We start from the raw sequence: 25,592 nt of genomic DNA, 5'->3' as shown, positions 1-25,592 counted from the left end.
TTTCGAAAACTGATTTTCAAGCCATCAGGGGCCAACTCGAGCGGCCTGAAGCGGCCAGGCAAATTTTATGCGTGGTTATAGAATCCGGAGTCTCAATTGACAGAATTTTGGACTCAATGCCTCCTAAAATCGATATTTGTCAGTGTGAATTTCGTTACCATTAAGCCCTTTTGCAGTTAAAAAGCGAATAACTGCACGTAACTCATAAGTGGACACGTTTTTCACAGATAGCTTCATGGTTTCCGAGCCGGTACAGATGAAAAAAAAATTTTCGGCAGCGAAGACCGGTTCCGCTCTTATCGGTATATCCTAAACTAAAACTATGTTCGGTCCCAGCTCGCTAGATTGTGCTGGGGCAAAACGGTAGACTACAGAAACTTACTTTTTGAACACCCCTCGTAAAAAAGGAGGTTTTGCCGCCATGGCAACCTGATTGTCAATTTCCAAACTGTTTACATTATGTATGTCATTTTTTTTTTTAAATTTTTGTAGTTTATTCTTGACACAAATTTTGCATTAACTTTCTATTTTCTTCGACTGGGGCAATGTTTTTGTTTGATGTTGGAGTCAAGTTTATAAAAAGAAACGTTGAAGAGCTTCCCTATACCTGGAATTTAGTCATGCCGCCCATCAGAATAAGTTGCTACATATGTGCAATCGCTCTACAGCCACGAGCGATGATACACATATCTCATGCAGAAAATGAGCAAAAACAACAAATCGCAGTTTATCGGCGTGCTGAACATGAAATAGCACCTCAAGATATTGATGAAAATACAAGGATATGCCTGAACTGCAATCGAAGCATGAATATGGAGATGAATGATTTAGCACTCGCTCCTAATCGTCTGACACTCAATGTTTTGAAACAAAGAAGAAATAGGTATTGTAGATTTTGTAACAGAATGCAAGATGTGACCAGGTTGTCGGTGAAATGTAGGGTTAATGTTTTTGGAAAAAAAATATTAACGTATCCGAATCAACTCATTCTTGCCCTGCAAATTTGGTGTGAGTGGCTTTATATCAAACGTCCTACCGCAAGGTATAGAATTTTGCAATAGGCCTTATCGCATGTCTGGTGTCCCGTTGCAATATTTTTTGCAAGGCCTGCGTGAATTATCGAAGATTGATGAATCTGATTTCAATAAAGAAGAAACTTTTTCAGAGGAAGAGTTCAATTCAATCAGTCCCATAACATGCGAGCAATTCAGGGATTTATATACGTATTGCGATGTTGTACGTGATGCTATACAAGATCGATGGGTATATCGCCGTATTCGTAAAAAGGATTTGATGATGTTTTTGTGTAAGCTTCGCCAAGGGCTGACTGATGACTTTTTAAGTTATTTTTGGATACGATAATAAGCCAAATGTGAGTCATTATTTCTATTGTGAGAAGATTTTTGATGACACGTTTTGTTCCCAACAACATAGGGTTGACGGCTATAATACGGGAGCAGTATATGCATAAACATGTAACGGACTTCGCAATTGAACTTTGTAATCCCACTCCTGAAAGTCCAAGAGTGATTGCTTATATAGATGGAACTTATATACAAATCCATAAACCCAGCAATTTCAGAGCACTCAGGCAAACATACTGTGTTCCTAAAGGTCGCCATGGTTATCGCGATACCCTGCCGCTTCTTGAAAATCTTGGTATTAACCATAAAGTGCCACCTCCGTTAGTTCGTGGACAAAGGCAATTTGATATAGAAGAAGCAAATGACTCAAGATTGATCACTAAGACTAGGTGGATTGTAGAGGCACGAAATGGCCACATAAAATCTGTTTTTAAGTTCTTCGGAAATCTCATGAAAATGAACCATACCATTAACTTCGGCGATTTTTACTGTATTGCTGGGGCGATCCTCAACAAGTATCATCCTTACATACAGATGGCTGAAGCGACCGTAGACTTAGCCCAAACAGTGTTACGAAAATCACGTGCATCCAACGTTGTCTAAGCCAGAGTTAGAATTGACAACCTGCATACCAGGAATGCCAGATGGATGCATCTTAATGAACACCAAGTACCTCATTTCCCAAGGCTGGATATGAATTATCTGAATCAACTGATGATAGGAATCTATCAGCTGAATTTAGTAGGAGCTTAAATTCAAGTTAAGGTTGAAAGGGAGCGAATGGAAGATTTGGAGTTGGACGAACTTGTCGATGACAGGGGTTTAATCAGAGTACGAGTGTATTCTCGTTTCAGACGCGCAACGAAATATCAGGTCTGGATATCCTATGTAGAAGATAACTTGTTTAAAGCAGCCGATGATCAAGAACTACATCTGGATGAAACACAAATCAATTAACAAATTATGGGATACTACTGTACTTGCGAAACTGGGGCCATGACAGTCGGATCATGTGCACATGTAGCAAACATATTATGGTATTTAGGCTACGCGCGTAATCAGCCAGCAGTAAAATGTCCAAGCAGATCTATAATTTATAATATTGCGGATGCGGGTCAAAGGGACAATAAAATGTTATACAAAACTCGTCTTGTTTGAGCAAACTAATTCTCATTGTTGTCTTTACTGACCAGAGCGTCATCCAATACCAAACCATACACCAATGTTGCTATAACTGGTTTAAACACTTCCCGATATTGCCTTCAGTGGCAGGGTCGCATCATGTTCTTGCCTTAACTAGCTTGAAAATACCAGAATCTTGCTATTATTCACCTGATCATTCTTCAATCTTGCCTTAACCCGGATTTCTTTCCTTAATTGGATGGACAGAGAGTTGGGCATGACATAAATGTTATCGATCAGGAGGCCCTTAGCTACAAAATATCAAATAGTTCGGCATGATCCCTGAGCTTGATGCCAAACAGTCCTAGAAGGTGTGTGGAACTCCTCTAGTGTGCATTAAACGTTGACTTTGGTACAACTGCCAAGAAAAAATATCCTTTTCTCGACAGTAAGGGCATGTGACACAGCTAAATACCTATATTACCGACCACAGTATTTCAGTTCACTGAATGTTTTTTTGAACCTAAGAACTTTTTTTGTAAGTAAAATATCGAGCTGAAACTTTGGGAAATGTATTAGAGTGAAATAAAGTATGTTTAGGTACTGCATTTTGGTAGAAACTTCACTGAAAATTATTTCATCTTTTTTCTGAACCTCAACATTTTTTGAACGTTCGAACTTTTTTTATACATAAAATATCGGTCTCAAACTTTGAGAAATGCAAGAGCCGAAAGAAAACTACGTTTAAGTACAAATCTTAATAATAAAAGATGTATAAAAAATATATTTCAACTATCAATTCTATCGGAATCAGCCGGTAACGTTGTACACGTAAATACGAACCCTGGCGGCCACTAGACGAGGCTCTAGAGGGTTCGTATTTTCGTGTACAGTGTTACCGGCTGATACCGATAGAATTGATTGTTAAAATATATTTTTTTAGATCTTTTATTATTAAGCTTTGTACTTAAACGTAGTTTTCTTTCGGCTCTTGCATTTCTCAAAGTTTGAGACCGATATAAAAAGTTCGAACGTTCAAAAAATGTTGAGGTTCAGAAAAAAGATGAAATAATTTTCAGTGAAGTTTCTACCAAAATGCAGTACCTAAACGTACTTTATTGCACTCTAATACATTTCTCAAAGTTTCAGCTCGATATTTTATTTACAAAAAAAGTTCCCTTCTATCTCGAAACCTGGCTTTTTTGGGACCCAGTGTCTAAGGACTTTATTTGATCAGGATATTATGAACTACATTATGCTACAGTTTCAGCCAATTTGACCGGGACCGTGTTTTCCATAGATGTGTGCGGGGTCCTTTAAGTATTCGACTTTTTGTCGACATTTTTTTTTTATAGGCATTCAATTTTTTTATAATTCCTCCGCTTGGTTGAAAATGGAGCTTTTTTCAGTTGAAAATTAATCTATTTTGTTGAAAATTTGTATTTGTTTTTAGTAAAAAAATAACTTTTTTGTTTAGAAATAGGTTGAAAATTCCTGGAACTGAAAATGTTTAGTTGAAAATTTAAACATTCCACTTTTTGTCGACATTTTTTTTTCAAACATTTAATACTTATGGATGAAAATTAGTTAATTTGGTTAAAAATTAGACTTTTTTTTGGTATAAAATTAATGTTCTTTGCTGAAATATAATTTCTTTCGTTGAAAATTATTTTTTGTATTAAAAATTATTTTTTTTTACTAAAAATTTAACAATTCTACTTTTAGTCAAAATTCCAAAATTATTTTTATAGACATTTTATATTCTGGGATGAAAATTTATCTATTCAGTTTCAAACTATTTTGTTGAAAATTTATTTTATTTGTTTAAACAGTTGTTTCCTTATCTTTAAATTTAGTTAAAATGAGTTTTTTTAAACTGAAAAGTAATTTTTTTTACTAAAAATTTTAACATTCTATTTTTTGTCGAAATTTTTCTTCTAGACATTTAATATTCTTGAATGAAAATTCATTTATTAAGTTTCAAAATGAGTTAAAAAAATTGAAATTAACTATTTGAACTAAAAATTTAAACATTCCACTTTTTGGTAAAAGTCTGTTTCTAGATATTTAATATTTTAGGTTGAAAAATCACGAGTTTTGTTTTAAAATGATTCTTTATTGGTATAAATTTAATATTTTTTGCTGAAATATCATTTATTTCGTTGAAAATTATTTTTTTAAATTGAAAATTTATGTACTTTGTTAAAAATTATTTATTTTTTGGTAGGAAATTAATCTTTTTCGCTAAAATATAATTTCTTTCGTTAAACATTATTTTTTTGTTGTTTGAAAATTAGTTTTTTCAAATAAAAATTTACCAATTCTACTTTTTGTCAACAAATTTTTTATAGACGTTGAATATTCTTCAATGAAAATTCATTTATTAAGTTTCAGAATGAGTTAAAAAAAACTGAAATTAATTTATCGAACTAATAATTTAAAATTCCACTTTTTGTTAAAAGTCTGTTTCTAGATATTTAATATTTTAGGTTGAAAAATCATGTATTTTGTTTTAAAATGATTCTTTTTTTTGGTATAGATTTAATATTTTTTGCTGAAATATCATTTATTTCGTTGAAAATTATTTTTTTTAATTGAAAATTTATGTACTTTGTTAAAAATTATTTATTTTTTGGTAGGAAATTAATCTTTTTCGCTAAAATATAATTTCTTTCGTTAAACATTATTTTTTTTTGTTGTTTGAAAATTAGTTTTTTCAAATAAAAATGTACCAATTCTACTTTTTGTCAACAAATTTTTTATAGACGTTGAATATTCTTCAATGAAAATTCATTTATTAAGTTTCAGAATGAGTTAAAAAAAACTGAAATTAATTTTTCGAACTAATAATTTAAAATTCCACTTTTTGTTAAAAGTCTGTTTCTAGATATTTAATATTTTAGGTTGAAAAATCATGTATTTTGTTTTAAAATGATTCTTTTTTTTGGTATAAATTTAATATTTTTTGCTGAAATATCATTTATTTCGTTGAAAATTATTTTTTTAAATTGAAAATTTATTTTTTTTAACTGAAAATTTAACCATTCCACTTTTGGTTTAATTTTTTGCTAGTCATTTAATATTTTTGGTTGAAAATTTATGTACTTTGTTAAAAATTATTTATTTTTTGGTAGGAAATTAATGTTTTTCGCTAAAATATAATTTCTTTCGTTAAACATTATTTTGTTGTTGTTTGAAAATTAATTTTTTCAAATAAAAATTTACCAATTCTACTTTTTGTCAAAAAATTTTTTATAGACGTTTAATATTCTCGAATGAAAATTCATTTATTAAGTTTAAAAATGAGTTTAAAAAAATTAAAATTAATTTTTTGAATTAAAAATTTAAACATTCCACTTTTTGTTAAAAGTTTTTTTCTAGATATTTAATGTTTTTGGTTGAAAAATCATGCATTTTGTTTTAAAATGATTCTTTATTGGTATAAATTTAATTTTTTTTTTGCTGATATATTATTTATTACGTTGAAAATTATTTTTTTTAATTGAAAATTAATATTTTTAACCAAAAATTTAACAATTCCACTTTTGTTTTAATTTTTTTCTAGCCATTTAATATTTTTTTTTGAAAATTCATGTATGCTGAAATGTCATTTCTTTCGTTGAAATTTTTTTTTATTGAAAATGAATTTCTTTAACTAAAAATTTGACCATTCCACTTTGTTTTAATTTTTTTTCTATGCATTAAATGTTTTTGGATAAAAATTAATCTATTTAGTTAAAAATTCAAAAAGCTCTTTCATTTTTCCAGTTTCTTGAACTTGCACTATTAAAAAATCTAATTTTTGCGCATTAACTATTTATAAAAATTTAAGAACATAAACAAATTGTTTTCAGAACCAAAAATGAATGAAGTAACACTGCCTCCATCGCCAAATTGGTACCTGAGTAGCGTGATGTCTTGCTCGAAAAATGGAACTGTTGCTTGGGGTTCGAGACACTCGATTGTGATTGGCCATCCGAAAGAAAACAGCAAAATTCTCGACTATTCCTATATTTTAAATGCCCACACCGACAGAGTTACGGCTGTCGTTCTTTCTCCTGAATTCGAAAAACCGGAAAAGCGCCTTCTAGTTTCTGCTGGAGACGAGCACGTCGTTAAAATTTGGAATGTCGACACGCTCGCGACAACTTTGACGAATTCTATTTTAGACGTAATTATCCATTTTTTTATCAACAATACTCTGCAAACTCATCCGGACCGAACTTTGAACGATTTTAAATCAACTTTCGATTCGAAATTCACAGTTTTAAAGTTTTGCGAATCGAATTTCGACGCTCTCAGCTTTTCTATTCTATTTATTTTAAACAAAAAATGTCTTTTTTACGATGAAAGACGGATTTTTAACCAAATATATTTAAATTTTCAACGAAGTAATTAAATTTTTAAAATAATAGTCGGATTTTCAACCCAAGAAGAGAAATTTCTACAAGAAATAAGAATTTTAAATTCAAATGACGAATTTTTTAAAAATAAAGGTTTTTCATTCAAAAAAGAAGTAAAAGTTTATCTAAATTGTTAAAACCTTGAAGCCAGATGACGAATTTTCCCTACAAAAATTGAATTTTCAAACAAAAAATTTGACTTTTTAGCAAAAAATGGAGGATTTTGAAATAGAAAAGATCAATCTTAAAAAAAATGGAAAAGTTACATTTTCAAATAAAAAATTAATTTTAAACAAGAAAAAGTCTTTTCCACCAAAAATTTTAATTTTGAACCAAAAAAATAAATTTTTAACAATGTAGTTGAATATTAATCAGAAAAAGATTCCAGTTAACTTTTCAAGATCAAAATATGAATTTTTTTAACAAAAAATAAGTTTCTGTAAAAAAAGTTAAGTTTTAAATTCAAAAAGACGAATTTTTAACCAAAATGATGACTTTTTAACAACTTTTTTGAATTCCATACCAAATAGTTGCATTTATACCTAGAATAGATTAAATTTCTTTTAGAACAGTTCCATTTTTATGTAATAAAAAAATATTTTTAATAGTTGAATTTTCATTCGAAAAAAATTCCAGTTAATTTTCAAGATAAAAATATGCCTTTTTTTACAAAAAATGAATTTTTACAAAATAGTTGAATTCTATACTAAATAGTTGCATTTTTTCAAAAAAATTTGAATTTATTTTATAACAGTTAAATTTTTATTTAAAAAGAAAAATAATTGAATTTTTTTAAAGAAAAAATAAGTTTCTGAAAATAGTAAAGTTTTAATCCAAAAAGACGAATTTTTAACCAAAATTATAACTTTTTAACCAAATTTTTATATTCCCTACTAAATAGTTGAATTTTTACCCAGGAAAGATAAAATTTCTTTCAGAAAAGTTTAATTTTTATTAAATTTTTTTTAAATAGTTCAATTTTAATTCGAAAAAAATTCCAGTTAATTTTCAAGATCAAAATATGATTTTTTTTGACAAAAACTTAGTTTTTACAAACGAAAAATTAAATTTTCAATCCAAAAGGACAAATTTTTTTTAGCAAAAAAGGATGATTTTTCACAAAATAGTTGAATTCTATACCAAATAGTTGCAAATTTATTTTAAAAAATTGGACTTTCTTTTATAACAGTTAAATAGTTATAAAAAAAATAATGGAATTTTCATTTGAAAAAGATTCCATTAAACTTTTCAAGATCAAAATATGAATTTAAAGAAAAACAAACAAGTTCCTGAAAAAAAAAGATAAGTTTCAAACCAAAAAGACTAATTTTTAACCAAAATTATGAGTTTTCAACAAAAATTTTCAATTTCCCACCAAATTGTTGCATTTTTACGCAGAAAATATTAAATTTCTTTTAGAAAAGTTGAATTTTGATTAAATTTTTTTTTTATAGTTGAATTTTCATTCGAAAAAAATGCTGGTTAATTTTCAATATCAAAATATGATTTTTTTTACCAAAAGTGAGTTTTTCCAAAATAAAAACTGAATTTTCAATTCAGAGAGACGAATTTTTTTAGCGAGAAAGGATCAAAATATGAATTTTTAACCAAAAATGTTTTTCTAACAAAAAGTGGAATTTTTAATTTAAAAAATGCAAATTTTGTCAACCAAAGAGAAAGAATTTTTAACAAAATTGTTGGATTCTATACCAAATAGTTGCATTTTGATACAAAAAAGATTACATTTATTTTAAAACAGTTAAATCTTTATTTTAAAAAAATCCAAAAAATAGTTGAATTTTCATTCAAAAAAGATTCGAATTAACTTTTCAAGATCAAAATTTGAATTTTTTAACAATAAATAAGTTTATATCAAAAAGAAACTTATTTTCAATACAAAAAGGCGCATTTTTCCAACCAAGAAGGATGACTTTTTAACAAAAGAGTTAAATTCTCTGATAAATAGTTACATTTTTATGCAAAAAAGATTACATTGGTTTTAAAACCGTTAAATTTTTATTTAAAAAAAAAGGAAATTCCAAAAAATAGTTGAATTTTCATTCGAAAAAGGTTCGAGTTCACTTTTCAAGGTCAAAATATGAATTTTTTTTAACGTTAAATAATTTTATACAAAAAAAAATTGATTTTCAATCCAAAAAGGCGAATTTTTCCAACCAAAAAGGATTAATTTTTACAAAATAGTTGAATTTTATACCAAATAGTTGCAGTTTTATCAAAAAAAAGTTTAAATTTCTTTTAAAACAGTTAAATTTTTATTTTTGAAAAAAATTGAATTTTCATTCGAAAAAGATTCCACTTAAAGTTTCAAGATCAAAATATGCATTTTTTAAACTGTAAGTTTATAGAAAAACAATTTATTTACAATCCAAAAAGACGAATTTTTTCAACCAAAAAGGATGAGTTTTTGATAAAATTGTTGAATTCTCTACCAACTAATTGCATTTTTATTCAAAAACGATGACTTTTTTTGTTAAAACAGAGGAATTTTTATGAAAGAAATTTTTTTTAAGTTAAACTTTGATGTAGAAAAAATTTCAGTTAATTTTTCAACACCGAAATATAAATTTGTAACAAAAAGTAAATTTTCTACGAAACAGTTAAATTTTCAACAAACCAGTAGAATTTTAAACCAAAAAGTATGACAAATTAAAAAAAAAAGACTTGAATTTTAATCAAAAAAGATTTCTATAGACTTTTTAACACAAAAATGCAAATTATAAAAAAATTAATAATTGCTTTTTAAACCAAAAAAGATGTTAAAATTATATAAACAACGGTTAAATGTAACCAAAAAATTATGAAAAATATTCTTAAATCCTCAACTGAGCCCGAATAATTTTTAAGCAATAGAGTTGCATTTTTAACAAAAAAAAATGATTTTCTATTAACAAAAGATAAATTTAATAAAAATACTTGGTTGAAAGTTCTTGTATTTCATTAAAAATTATTCTTTTTGTTTTAGTAAAAAACTAATATTTTTTGCTGAAATTTAATTTCTTGGTTGAACATTTTTTTCCAAATAATTTTTGTGACTAAAAATTTAACTGTTCGACTTTTTGATGACATTTTTTTAGGCATTTTATATTTTGGGTTGAAAATTGATCTGTTTAGTTGAAAATTTAACTACTTCGTTGAAATTTTTTTTTTTTTTTTGGTTTGAAAACTTCTTTTTCTAACTGAAAATCAAATTATTCCATTTTTTATTGAAAATTTATATTTTTTAGTTGAAAATTGATCTATTTTGTTAAAAAAATATTTATTTTTTGGTAGAAAATTAAACTTTTTGTTGAAAATGCCACTTTGATGTTAAAAATAATTTTTTTAAATTGAAAATTCATTTTTTTTTATCTAAAAATTTAAACATTCCACTTTTTGTCAAGAATGTTTTTTAAAGACATTTAATATTTTTAGATAAAAATTTATGTATTTCGTTAAAAATTAAATTTTTTTTTTTAAATTTATTTCTCTAACTTAAAATTAAATTATGCTATTTTTTGTTGAAAATGTAACTTTTTTAGTTGAAAATTCATGTATTTTGTTGAAAATTTGTCTTTTTTCGATAGAAAATTAATCTCTTTTGTTGCAAATAGATTTAAAGTTCCATTAAAAAATAAAATGCTTGGTTGAAAATTCATATATTTTTCTTAAAATTATTCCTTTTTTGGTCGAAATAAATCTTTTTGGCTGAAAGTTAATTTCTGTTTTTGAAAACTAGTTTCTTTTTTAAATAAAAATTAATTCGACATTTATTCTTTTTGGTTGAAAATTAGACTGCTTAGTTGAAAATGTAACTATTTCCTTAAAAATTTATTTTATTTGGTTAAAATCGTATTTCTTTCACCTAAGATTAAATTATTTTATTTTTTATTGAAAATTCATCTATTTTGCGGAAAAATTGTCTTTTTTTGGTAGAAAAATAACCTTTTTGGTTGACATTTTTTTTGTTATTGATAATTATTTTTGCTTGAAAATTCATCTGCTTGTTACTAACTTGAAATTAAAGTATTCGATTTTCTATAAAATTGATCTTTTTTTAGATTAAAATTAATATGGGTTTAAAATTTTTTTTTTATTCGGGCCCGTGCTTAAATTACGTAAACTTTTTTTTTTAATATTGAACTTCATACTCCCCTTTTTTAGGTTTCCATAAAGATTAATTCTCAACCAAAAAGTTGCATTTTCAACGAAAAAAAATTATATTTAAAAAAACAGTGGAATTCTTCATCAAATAGGTTAAATTCCAACCCAAAATATGAATTTTCAACGCGTAAGATCAGTTTTCTATACAAAAAAATATAAATGTTCAACTAAATGCATCCATTTTTAACTAAATATTGGTATTTTCAACAAAAATTATTAATTTTCTACAAAAAAAATGAATTTTCAACAAAATACATTAATTTTTAACCAAATATTTGAATTTTCAACCAAGAAAATTAATTTTCGGTATCAAAAATATTAGTGACGTCTGTCCCGATTTTACTTCATTACTTTTTAGTTTATATTTTCTTAGTTTCTAAAAAATTTTAACTAAATATCAGAATTTTTTAAGTTAAAAAATATATTTTTTTAACCAAAAATTGAGTAGTTACATTTTTAATAAAATAACGAGTTTTCTAGAAACCAGTTTTGTTTTGTACCATATTTTAGAAATTAAATTTTTTAAATTAAAAATGAAAATGTTCAAAATTTAACTATTTCTTTGAAATTCCATCTATTTTATTTTTAATTTGTCTCTTTTTCGTAGAAAATTCAGCCTTTGGGTTGAAAAATCAACTGTTAGGTTAAAAATTAATTTTTTTTTCTAAAAGATTAATTATTTTAGTTAAAAATATAAAATTTAGTTTAAAAATATTAAAATGTTGTTAAAAAATTATAATTTTTTAGTTTAATTCAACTGTTTTTGGCTGAAAATTAATGATTAATTTCTATGTTAATTTTTACGTCTACGGGTCTAGAATAAATATTTTATAAATATTAATTTTAAAAAAATTTTAAATAATGATATCAAAATTATTAAGTAATTTTTTTGGTCAAAAACCGTAATATCAAAAATAAAAATTAATTATTTTAACGGAAAAATGTCATTTTTTAATTTTTGGGTTGAATCATTAATTTTTTTGGTTGGAATTTCAGTTGAAAATTTACTTCTTGCTAGAAAATTAATATTTCTTAATTAAAAATACATTTATTTTGTAGAAAACTCAGAATTTCGGATGGGACTTTTTTTTATTCACTGAAAAATCTTTCCTGGTTCAAAACTAAACTCTTTTATTCAAATTTCTTCTTCATGGTTTAAAAATTAGCTTATTTTCGTTAAGGATTCAAGTAATTTGTTGAAAATTCTTATTTTTTAGTTTAATTCAACTATTTTTGTATTTAAAATTAAAATATTTTGTGGTGGAAATATAAACTATTTCACTTTTCGTTGGGAATTAATTTTTTTTATTGAAGATTTATCAATTTCGTTAAAAATTTAACTATTTTGTTAAAAGTTTCTATTTTCTATGTCTAAAAATAAATGATATATTTTGTTGTTAATTTTTATGTCTCCTGTTCCAGAATAAATATTTTATAAATAAATTAATTTAAAAAATTTTGAAAATAATGATATCAAAATTATTAAATAATTTGTCTGGTCTGAGAACTTTATATCAAAAATAAAAAATAATTATTTTAACTGAAAATGTAATTTTTCATGTTTGTTAAAAATATACAAGTCTGGGTTGAAATCCTCAACTACTTTGTTAAAAATTAATTTTTTAGGTTGAAATTTTAGTCTTTTTTTTGTGAAAATTCAACTTTTGGGTTAAAAGTTAAACAATTTTGTTGAAACTTCATTTGTTTGGTTTAAAATTAATCTTTTCGGTTGAGGATTCAATTACTTTGTTGAAAATTTGATTTTTTGTGATAAATCAAATTGTTTTTAGTTTTAAAATGAAATCTTGTTGGATTAAAATACCAATTATTACATTTTTCATTGAAAAATCATCTTTTTCCATGAATTTTTAACTTTGGGGTTAAAAGTTAAACAATTTTGTTAAAAAATCTTTTGTTTGTTTAAAATTCATCTTTTCGGTTGAAGATGCAACTATTTGGTTGAAAATTCGTCTCTTTGGATGAATTAGACCCTTTTTTTCTTTAAAATTAAAATATTTTTTCTTTTAGTATCAACTAATTTATTTTTCGTTGAGAATTCATCATTTTTATATAAAAATTCAACTTTTTGAATAAAATTTAATCAATTTTGTTAAAAATTCATTTTTTGTATGTAAAATTCATCTTTTCGGTTGAGGATTCAACTATTTTGTTGAAAATTTCATTTTTTTTTTGTGATAAATCAAATTGTTTTTAATTTAAAAGTGAAATCTTGTTGGATTGAAATACCAATTATTACATTTTTCGTCGAAAATTCATCTTTTTAGTGTTTAATTTCTTTTTTTTTTGGTAGAAATTTAATTGTTTTCCAATAAAATTACAACTCTTTTGTTTAAAATTAAATTTTTTTTACTAAAATTCAACTATTTTCTTTGAAATTCTTCTCTTCGGATGGATCAGACCCTTTTTCATTAAAAATTAAAATATTGTTTAGTTTTAATAACAACTATTATATTTTTCGTTTGATAATTTTTTCTAACGAAAATTCAACTTTTGGGTTAAAAGTAAAATAATTTCGTTGAAAATTTTTTTTGTTTGATTTAAAATTCATCTTTTTGGTTAAGTATTCAACTATTTTGTTAAAAATTTGTCTTTTCGGATGAATTTAACCCTTTTTTATTTTAAATTAAAATATTTTTTTTTTTAATATGAATTATTATATTTTTCGTTGAGATTGCATTTTTTTGGTGAAAATTCAAACTTTTGCGTTAAAAGTTAAACAATTTTGATGGAAATTCTTTTCTTTGGTTTAAAGTTCATCTTTTCGCTTGAGGATTCAACTATTTTTTTGAAAATTCGATTTTTTTTTGATAAATCAAATTATTTTTAATTTAAAAGTGAAATCTTGTTAAATTAGAGTACCAATTATTATATGTTTCGTTGACAATTAATCTTTTTAATTTTAATTTCTTTACTTTTGGTCGAAATTTATTTCTTTTTCCATTAAAATTACAACTGTTTTGTTTAAAATTAAAATCTTTTTTTTATAGAATTCAACTATTTTGTTGAAAATTCGTCGCTACGGATGAATTAGACCTTTTTTGATTTAAAATTAAAATATTTTTTAGTTTTAATATGAATTATTATGTTTTTCATCTAAAGTTCATCTTTTTTTAAAATGAAAATTTAATTTTTGCGTTAAAATTTGAACAATTTGATTGAAAATTCATTTGTTTGGTTTAAAATTCATCTTTTTGTCTAAGGATTCAACTATTTTTTTTAAATTTAATTTTTTTTGGATAAATCAAATTATTTTAAATTTAAAAGTGAAATCTTGTTGGATTAAAATACCAATTATTATATTTTTTGTTGAGAATTCTTCATTTTCGTTTTTAATTTCTTTTCTTTTTTTACATAACAACTGTTTTGTTTAAAATTAAAAATTTTTTTAGTTAGAATTCAACTATTTTCTTGAAAATTCGCCTCTTCGGATGAATTGAACCCTTTTTGTTATAAAATTAAAATATTTTTTTAGTTTTAATATGAATTATTATATTATTCATTGAAAATTTATCTTTTTTGAAAATAAAAATTTAATTTTTGGGTTAAAAGTTGAACAATTTTATTGAAAATTCATTTGTTTGGTTTAAAATTCATCTTTTCGTCTGAGGATTCAACTATTTTTTGAAAATTCGATGTTTTTTTGGATAAATCAAATTATTTTAAATTTAAAAATAAAATCTTGTTGGATTGAAATACCAATTATTACATTTTTCGTTGAGAATTCTTCTTTTTCGTTTTTAATTTCTTTTCTTTTGGTAGAAATAAAATTTTTTTCCTTTAAAATTGCAACTTTTTTGTTTAAAATTAAACATTTTTTTGGTTAGAATTCAACTATTTTGTTGAAAATTCGACTTTTCGGATGAATTGAACCCTTTTTGATTTAAAATTAAAATATTTTTCAGTTTTAATATCAACTATTATATTTTTCATTGAGAATTCATCTTTTTTTGTGAGTAAATATTCAATTTTTGAGTTAAAAGTTGAACAATTTTTTGAAAATTCTTCTCTTCGGATGAATTAGACCCTTTTTCATTTTAAATTACAATATTTTCTAATTTTAATTGTGATAAATCAAATTGTTTTTAATTTAAAAGTGAAATCTTGTTGGATTAAAATACCAATTATTACATTTTTCGTTGAAAATTCATCTTTTTAGTTTTTAATTTCTTTTCTTTTGGTAGAAATTAAATTTTTTTTCCTTAAAATTACAACTGTTTTCTTGGAAATTCGCCTCTTCGGATGAATTGAACCCTTTTTGATTTAAAATAAAAATATTTTTTAGTTTTAATATCAACTATTACACTTTTCATTGAGAATTTTTTTCTTTTTATTGAACATTTATGACTGTGCTTGAAAATTTCCATTTTGTTGTTGGAAAATTAGTTACTTTAATTAAAAATCTATTTTTTTCATTTTTGGTTCAAAATTTATCTGTTTGAGTCGAAATCTAAACTACTTTGCAGAAAAATAATCTTTTTGGTTGAAGATTAATCAGTTTAGTTAATTTAACTATACATTTCGTTGAAAATTCGTTTTCTTTATGTTAAAAATGAATCTCTTACTGAAAATATTCCATTTGCGCTAAGAAATTAATTTTTTTAGTTGAAAATTCACTTATTTTGTAGAAATTTCGTCTTTTTGATTGAAAACTCTACTCTTTTGTTGAAATTTCCTCTTTCTGGTTTGAAAATAAGTTTGAAGATTCAAATAGTTTCATTGTAAATTAAAATATTTTCTGGTCGAAATTTTTTTTTGTTGAAAATTAATTATTTCAACTGAAAATGTAATTATTCCATTTATGGTTAAAAATGTATATTTTTAATTTCAAAACTAAAATATTTAGTTTAAAATTCTTGAGTACTGTTCATATGCCTAAAATAAAACTTTAAGACATTAAGGAAAAATGCTATTAGATTTAAAAAAGGAATAATAAATATCACAATTAGGTCAAAAGTTATAGCAGTTTAAAAAAAAAATATTTTTTTTTTAGAAAACAAAGTACAAAATTCTAATACGCATAATTTTTATAATTTTTTCATAAATATGTATTTAGTTTCGCGATTGCTATAATTTTAAGAAATAATCGAAAATGGCGCCATGCGATTTTTAATAATTGAATAGGTTGAGATTATTGCGAATTTTAATTTAAAAAGTTGATAATAATTCGATTCGAAAGACTTTCAAATTGCCTAATTCGAATCGGATTTTTTTTTTACTCGAATTCAGTTGCGAAGGTTCGAAAAAAAAAATCGATCCGAACAATTCACAGGTTTAATTATTATCAATTTAACATAATTGATCATGATGATAATAATTTTTGAAGGCAAAACAAAAAGTAATCGGACTCGATTGGTCGAAATGCGATCCAAATTTGATTTGCTACGTGAGTTCCGAAGGCTTCCTCGTCACCTGGAACATCGCCTTCGACACGAACCAGATAATCACCCCGGCCAAATTATCGGCAACGTGTATCGCCTGCTGTCCCCACGAATCGAATCTCGTGGCTTTAGGCTCGAAAAAAGGACAGGTTCTGATCATTAATACCCAGGGATCAGGCAGTGTCGTTTACAATTTAAGGGGCCACGATGTCGAAATTGTTAGTTTGTCCTGGTGTCCGGTCAGTTCCAACATCATCGTGGGAAATGGCGCCAGGGATTTGCTTCTCGCCTCGGGAGGAAAAGACAGGTTCGAAAAAACTAATTTTTTTCCTCAAAACTTCCCCTTTTTTCACCCCAAATAGCGCCCCATTTCGAGATTTTTTTTTTCCTGAATGTCCCCCGATTTGCAAAAGTTTGCCCTAAAGTAAAAAATTTTGGTATAAGATTTTTAGTGAAAATCATTTTTTGAATTTCTTCGACATCTTTGTGTAATCTGAAATATTTTGTTAGGTTTTATTATTATTTTATCGTAATTTATCATTTATTATTGATCAGTAAATACTAGTTGAATTTTAAACAAAAAAAGATGAATTTTCAACGAAAAATGTAATACTTCGTATTTTAATGTTAAATTGAAAATAATTTGACTTATTAAAAAAAATCAAATTTAAAAAAATAGTTAGATACTCAACCGAAAAGATGAATTTTAAATTAAAGAAAAGAATTTTCAACAATATTGTTCAACTTTTTACTTAAAAGTTGAATTTTCTTTTTAAAAAAAGATGAATTCTCAACAAAAATATAATAGTTGATATTAAAATTTAAAAATATTTTAATTTTAAATAAAAAAGGATCTAATTCATTCGAAGAGACGGATTTTCAACAAAATAGTTTAGTTGTCAACCGAAAAGTTGAATTTTAAACCAAACAAATGAATTTTCAACAAAATTGTATAACTTTTAACCCAAAAATTGAATTTTCACTCTCAAAAAAATGAATTCTCAATGAAAAATATAATAGTTAATATTAAAACTAAAAAGTATTTTTATTTCAAATTAAAAAGTGTCTAACTCACCCGAAGAGACGAATTTTTAACAAACGAGATCAATCTTCAACCAAAAAAAATGAATTTTAAACAAAACAAATTAATTTTCAACAAAATGGTTTAACTTTTAACCCAAAAGTTGAATTTTCAAAAAAAAGATGAATTCTCAGCTAAAAATGTAATAATTGTATTTTAATCCAAAAAGATTTGACTTTTACATTAAAAACAATTTCATTTATCACAATTAAAATTAGAAAATATTGTAATTTAAAATCAAAAAGAGTCTAATTCATCCGAAGAGACGAATTTTCAAGAAAATTGTTGGATACTCAACCAAAAAAAAATTTAATTTGAATAAAAACAGTTGTGATTTTAATGGAAAAAATAGATTTCTACCAAAAGAAAGGAAATTAAAAACTAAAAAGATCACTTCTCAACGAAAAATGTAATAACTGGTATTTCATTACAACAAGATTTCACTTTAAAATTTTTAAAAATTTGATATATAAAAAAAAATCGAATTTTCAAAAAATAGTTGAATCCTCAACCAAAAAAAAATTTAATTTGAATGAAAACAGTTGTAATTTTAATGGAAAAAATAGATTTCTACCAAAAGAAAGGAAATTAAAAACTAAAAAGATGACTTCTCAACGAAAAATGTAATAATTGGTATTTCAATTCAACAAGATTTCACTTTAAAATTTTTCTAAATTTGATTTGTCAAAAAAAAAAAAAAAATCGAATTTCCAAAAAATAGTTCAATGCTCAGGCGAAAAGATGAATTTTAAACCAAACAAATGAAATTTTCAATAAAATTGTTCAACTTTTAACCCAAAAATTAAATTTTCAATTTAAAGAAAGTTCAATTTTCAATGAAAAATATAATAATTCATATTAAACCTAAAAAAATATTCTAATTTTAAATCAAAAAGGGTTCAATTCATCCGAACAGGCGAATTTTCAAGAAAATAGTTGAATTCTATAAAAAAAGATTTAAATTTTGAAAAAAACAGTTGTAATTTTAATGGAAAAAATACTAAATTTCGAGCAAAAGAAAATAAAATTAAATTAAATAGATCAATTGTCAACGAAACATATAATAATTGGTACTCTAATTTAACAAGATTTCACTTTTAAATTAAAAACAATTTGATTTATCAAAAAAAAATCGAATTTTCAAAAAAATAGTTGAATCCTCAAGCGAAAAGATGAACTTTAAACCAAAGAAAAGAATTTTCATCAAACTTGTTTAACTTTTAACCCAAAAGTTTGAATTTTCACAAAAAAAAGATGAAATCTCAACGAAAAATATAATAATTCATATTAAAACTAAAAAATATTTTAATTTAAAATAAAAAAAGGGTTAAATTCATCCGAAAAAACAAATTTTTCAACAAAATAGTTGAATACTCAACCAAAAAGATGAATTTTATATAAAACAAATTAATTTTCAACAAAATTGTTTTACTTTTAACCCAAAAGTTGAATTTTCGTTAAAAAAAAATTATCAAACGAAAAGTATAATAGTTGATATTAAAACTAAACAGTATTTTAATTTTTAATGAGAAAGGGTCTGATCCATCCGTAGAGAAGAATTTTCAAGAAAATAGTTGAATTCTAAATAAAAAAAATTTAATTTTAAAGAAAACCGTTGTAATTTTATTGGAAAAAAATTAAATTTCTACCAAAAAAAGGAAATTAAAAACTAAAAAGATGAATTTTCAACGAAAAATATATTAACTGGTACTTTAATCCAAAAAGATTTCACTTTTAAATTAAAAACAATTTGATTTATCACAAAAAAATGAAATTTTCAACAAAATAGTTGAATCCTCAACCGAAAGGATGAATTTTAAACAAACAAAAAAAGAATTTTCAAACAAATTAACTTTTAATCAAAAAGTTGAATTTTTATATAAGAAAGACGAATTTTCAACGAAAAATAAATTATTTGATATTAAAACTAAACAGTATTTTAATTTAAAATTGAAGAGACGAATTTTCAACAAAATAGTTAAATTCTAAACAAAAAAGATGTTAATTTAAAAAAAAAGTTGTAATTTTAATAGAAAAAATAAAAATCTACCAAAAGAAAAGAAATTAAAAACTAAAAAGATGAATTCTCAACGAAAAATATATAATATTTGATATTAAAACTAAAAAATATTTTAATTTTAAACAAAACAGTTGTGATTTTAATGGAAAAAAATTAAATTTCGACCAAAAGAAAAGAAAGTAAAATTAAAAAGATGAATTGTCAACGAAATATGTAATAATTAATATTTCAATCGAACAAGATTTCACTTTTAAGTTAAAAACAATTTGATTTATCACAAAAAATCAAACTTTTAACAAAATCGTTGAATCCTCACCCGAAAAGATAAATTTTAAAGCAAACAAATAAATTTTCAAAAAAATTGTTTAACTTTTAACCAAAAAATTGAATTTTGATTAAAAAAAAGGATCATTTCTCAACGAAAAATGTAATAATTGGTATTTCAATCCAACAGGATTTCACTTTTAAATTTAAAACACTTTGATTTATCACAAAAAAAATCAAATGTTCAAGAAAATTGTTAACTTTTAACGCAAAAATTGAATTTTTATTTTAAAAAAAGATTAATTCTTAACGAAAAATATAAGAGTTAATATTAAAACGAAAAAATATTTTAATCTGAAATAAAACATTAGTAATTTCAATACAAAAAAAATACATTTCTACCAAAAGAGAAGAATTTTAAAAAGTCAAAAAAAAATATATATATGAAATTTCTACCAAAAGAGATGAATTTTCAAACCAAAAAGACGAATTTTCAATATAATTGTTGTATTTTCAACCAAAAAATATTTTTTAGACAAGCAAGGAAAATTGTAAGCACATTAAAACTTGAAGGGAAAAATAATTATAAATATAAAATAAAAATTTCGAATAACTATTTATGTTCGAAGTTTATTTATTTGCGTTATTGTTATATAAGTAAAGTGTTAAAATTTCAACAAAAAAGTTAATCTTTAAATAGTTAAATGTTTATACAACAAATATATAATTTCAACAAAAGGATGAATTCTCAAAGAAAAATTTAATATATTAGTATTTCGATCCAAAAGACTACCATTTCAAATCGAAAATAATTTTATTAATAAAAAGTTGTTTAACTTTTCACCCAGAAGTTTCATTTTCAACAAAAAAGATTAATTCTTAACGGAAAATATAATAAGTAGTTGATATTAAAACTAAAAAATATTTTAATTTTAAATCAAAAAGGGATAAATTCATCCGAAGAGAGAAATTTTCAAGCTAATAGTTGAGTCATCAACCAAAAAAGATTTTATTTTAAACAAAATTCAATTTCTATCAAAAGAGAAGAATTTAAAAACTAAAAAAAAAAATTTTTAAATAATTTTTGTATTCTCAACCAAAAACGATGAATTCTCAACAGGTTTTAGTTTTGGACTTTTTTTTGTTGCAATTTTAGTTAAAAAAAAGAAAAAGATCAAATTTCTACAATAAGAGATAAAATTCGAAATCCAAAAAGACGAATTTTCAATATAATTGTTGTATTTCTAACCAAAAAGGATTGCTCTGTAAAAAAAATTGTAGGCAAATTAAAACTCTAAGGGGAAAATAATTTCGAATATAAAATAAAAATTTCGAATAGCTGTTTTCGAATTTTAAAAAATGTTAGGAAAAAATTCAGATTAAAAGGTATTTAGGATTTTTGTCGATTTAAAGATATTAAAAATATTTTATAAATTCAAAATTTCCATAATTCCTAAATAGGCTTTAAATGGACGCAAATTATTTCTAAAATTATATCAAAATCTTCCAGATTCGTTTTTTATTATTTTGGAAATTTTTTGTTATGTTTTAAAATAAAAAATAAATAAATTTTTTAATATTTCAAAAGTGTTTTTAAATTTCTCCAGAAATTCTTTTTTTTTTTGTAAATCTTCCAGAATCTACATTTTCTTTGAAATTTAATTGTAGGTTTAAAATTATTTGATTTTTTTTCCTGAAATTTTGTAATAACAAAAAAATTTTCTGCATAATCTTCTACATTCTGTTCCCAAATTTTAAGAAATCGTTTCAAGTATTTAAAAATATTAGAAAAAATCATTTCAGAATCTTTTCAAAACATCAAAATATATTTTTAAATTATTCAAAGTTTTCCTAATTTTTTTTAAATCTGCAAAAATAAAAAAATAATGGTAATATATTGTATCTGACGAATTTGTTGACACTGAATATAAAGATACAAATAAAAACAGGTCTCTTAAGAAAGATCCAATTATACTTTTAAATTATGCAATATTATTGCCTCAATATTCAACAAACATTACCCAATAACCAATAACAACAAATATTTGTCTCGTTTAAACGGAAAATTATTATTTTTCATGAAAACAAACTGGTAATATGAAAATATTTTTGTTCGATCGAATCGATTTTTTTGAATAAATAATTTTTTTTACAATTCCATTTTTGTTTGCATTGAAAATAATGAATTTTCGTTTAAACGAAAAGTTTAAGGTAGAAAAAATGTTTTTGGAAATTTTTTTATGTTTAGAGTAAAAATAAATATTAAATAAAATATTAAGAATTTCATGTTTTAATATACTTTTTTTGTTTATAAAAACAGAACTTTTGAAGTTTTTTTTTGAAATCTTTGAAATCTTTTCGCATTTTTTTTAAATGTTTAGAAAATTTTGAATCTATATTATATTATTTAGTTTTTATTTATTATTTTACATTTATTTTTTTCAACTAAAATTTGTTTTAAATTGAAAATTTGTATTATTGGATAGAAATTAATCTTCTTGGTTGAAAATTGATTACTTTGTTTAAAAATGAAACTATTTTTTTAAATTATTATTTTTTCGGTTCAACATTAATTTTATTATCTGAAAATTCAACTAATGAATTTTTGGTCGTCACTTTATCTTTTTTAAACGAAAATTCATATATTTTTTTGGAAACTGGTCGTATTTTTTGTTAAAAATTTATCTTTGTTGAAAATTCATCTTTTTCTTTAAAATTCAACTATTCCAGTTGAAGATTCATCATTTTAGTTAAAAATTAAAACTATTCTTTTGAACATTCACCTTTTTGGTTTGAAAATTCAACGTTTTCTCTAGAAATTTCAACTTTTCTTGGCTAAAAAATTACTTTTTGTTGAAAATTCAAATTTTTTGTAGAAAATTTCTATTTTTAGCTCGAAAATTTAACAATTTGGTAAAAAATTAAACTGTTTGGTTGAAAATGTAACTATTTAATTGAAAATGTATGTAATTTGTTGAAAATTAGTCTTTTTCTTTCGACAATCAATCTGTTTTAGTTGAGGATTCAAATATTTTGTCGAAAATTCATTTTTTTGTTTTGAAAATTAACTTTTTTGTTGAAAATTCAACTGTTTTGTATAAAATTCGATTTTTCAGTTCGAAAGTTGTTTTTGTATAAAAACTAAATTATTCCACTTAAAAATTCGTCATTTTAGTTATAAACGTATCAATTTTTTACAATAAAACTATTTTTTTTAAACTTAGTTGCTTTTCTTGTTTGAATATTAATTTTCTTAACTGAATATTTAACTGTACAATTTTTCTTTGTCACGTTCTCTTTTTTTAATTAACATTTATATATTTGGTTGAGAATTGGTCGTATTTTTTGAATAAGTTAATCTTCTTCGTTAAAAATTCATCTTTTTGTTTGAAAATTCAACTATTCAATTTGAAGATTCATCATTTGAGTTAAAAGTTTATCAGTTTTGTTGAGAATGAATTTATTAGCTAGAAATTTAATTATTCCGGTTTCGGATTAAAATTTATATATTTTATTTTAAAATTCAACTATTAAAAAATCAACTGCTTGATTTCAAGTTGAACTGCTTTTATAAGAAATTTATTTTTGTTAAGAAATTCATATTTGTGGGCTGAAAATTCAAATTTTCTATAGAAAATTCATCTTTTGGCTTACAAATTTAAGAAGTTGGTTGAAAATAAAGTTTTTTTAATGAAAATTCATCATTTTCCTTCAAAATTGCAATATTTTTTATTCAAATTTAAATCTTTCATATGAAAAATGTACTATTTAGTAGAAAATTAAGATTTTTGTTGAAAATTCATATTTTTTGTTGAAATGTAAACAATTTGAGCAGAAAATTCAATTATTTGTTTAAAAATTGACCTATTTATTTGAAAATTCCACAATTTGGTCAAAGATTCATGTATTTTGTTGAAAATTCGTATTTTTGGGTACAAATTTAATCTTGTTGGTTGAAAATTTATCAATTTGGTTAAAGATTACATTATTTTCTCAAAAATTTGTTTCTGATTTGTTGAAACTTAACTTTTTAAACTGGAAATTTAACTTTGCCATTTTTTGATGAAAGCTTATCTTTTTTATTTGAAAACTCAAATTTTTCATAGAAAATTCATCTTTTGGGCTTAAAAATTCAATAAGTTGTTTGAAAATTAAGTTTCTTGTTAAAAATTAATATTTTTCGTTAAAAATTGCACTACTTAGTTAAAATTTCTCATATGACAAATTTACTATTTAGTATACAATTAATTTTTTGGTTAAAAATTGATTTTTTTAAATTGAAATTTCAACAATTTTAGCAGAAAATTCAACTATTTGGTTAAAAATGGAACTATTTATTTAAAAATTTAACCATTTGGTACAGAAATAACTTTTTTGTTAAAAAATTAATAATTTGGTTTAAAATTGACCTATTTATTTGAAAATTCACAAATTTGGTTGAAGATTACATTATTCTCTCAAAATTTTTTTTCGTTTTGTTGAAACGTAATTTTGAAACTAGAAATTTAACTTTGCCATTTTTTGATGAAAGCTTATCTTTTTTAGTTGAAAACTCAAATTTTTCATAGAAAATTCATCTTTTGGGTTTGAAAATTCAACAAATTGGTTCAAAATTAAATTATTTATATGAAAATTACGTTTTTTCTTGAAAATTCATATTTTTAGTTAAAAATTGCACTATTTAGCTAAAATTTAAATTTGTCATATGAAAAATTTACTATTTAGTGAAAAATTAAATTTTTTGTTGTAAATTCATATTTTTTATTGAAATTTCAACAATTTTAGCAGAAAATTCAATTATTTGGTTAGAAATTGATCTATTTATCTGAAAATTTAACTATTTGGTACAGAAGCAAATTTCTTGTTGAAAAATCAACTATTTGGTTTAAACTTGACCTATCTATTTGAAAATTCTACAATTTGATAAAAAATTCATGTATTTTGTTGAAAATTCGTATTTTTGGGTAGAAATTTAATCTTGTTGATTGAAAATTCACAAATTTGGTTGAAGATTACATTATTGTCTCAAAAATTTGGTTCCCTTTTTTTAAAACGTAATTTTTGTAACTAAAAATTTAATTTTTCCATTTTTTTATGAAAGCTTACCTTATTTAGATAAAAATTCACATTTTTCCTAGAAAACTCATCTTTTGGGCTTGAAAATTCAACAAGTTGGTTCAGAATTAAATTATTTAGATGAAAATTACGTTTTTTCTTGAAAATTCATATTTTTCGTTAAAAATTGCACTATTTAGCTGAAATTTAAATTTTTATTATGAAAAATGTACTATTTAGTGAAAAATTAAATTTTTTGTTGTAAATTTATATTTTTTATTGAAATTTCAACAATTTTAGCAGAAAATTCAATTATTTGGTTAGAAATTGATCTATTTATTTGAAAATTTAACTATTTGGTACAGAAGCAAATTTTTTGTTGAAAAATCAACTATTTGGTGTAAACTTTACCTATCTATTTGAAAATTCTACAATTTGATAAAAAATTCATGTATTTTGTTGAAAATTCGTATTTTTGGGTAGAAATTTAATCTTGTTGATTGAAAATTCACAAATTTGGTTGAAGATTACATTATTGTCTCAAAAATTTGTTTCCCTTTTGTTAAAACGTAATTTTTGTAACTAAAAATTTAATTTTTCCATTTTTTTATGAAAGCTTACCTTTTTTAGATAAAAATTTAAATTTTTCCTAGAAAACTCATCTTTTGGGCTTGAAAATTCAACAAATTGGTTCAAAATTAAATTATTTATATGAAAATTACG

The 25,592-nt window shown here is 23.4% G+C and overlaps 1 protein-coding gene across 1 annotated transcript in view; it reads left to right on the top strand.

The window, feature by feature from the left end:
* The window catches only part of LOC117172825 (gem-associated protein 5), a 104,319-nt gene that overhangs the window by 4,753 nt on the left and 73,974 nt on the right, over positions 1-25,592 (top strand). The window contains exons 2-3 of the mRNA XM_033361069.1: positions 6,341-6,657; positions 16,395-16,756. Coding sequence (XP_033216960.1) covers positions 6,349-6,657; positions 16,395-16,756 — 671 coding nt within the window. The 5' untranslated portion in view covers positions 6,341-6,348. The remainder of the gene's footprint in view (positions 1-6,340; positions 6,658-16,394; positions 16,757-25,592) is intronic.

Source organism: Belonocnema kinseyi, chromosome 5 (assembly GCF_010883055.1).
Source record: "Belonocnema kinseyi isolate 2016_QV_RU_SX_M_011 chromosome 5, B_treatae_v1, whole genome shotgun sequence".
In the NCBI taxonomy this organism is placed as follows: domain Eukaryota; kingdom Metazoa; phylum Arthropoda; class Insecta; order Hymenoptera; family Cynipidae; genus Belonocnema; species Belonocnema kinseyi.
This window is presented reverse-complemented; position numbering and strand designations above follow the sequence as displayed.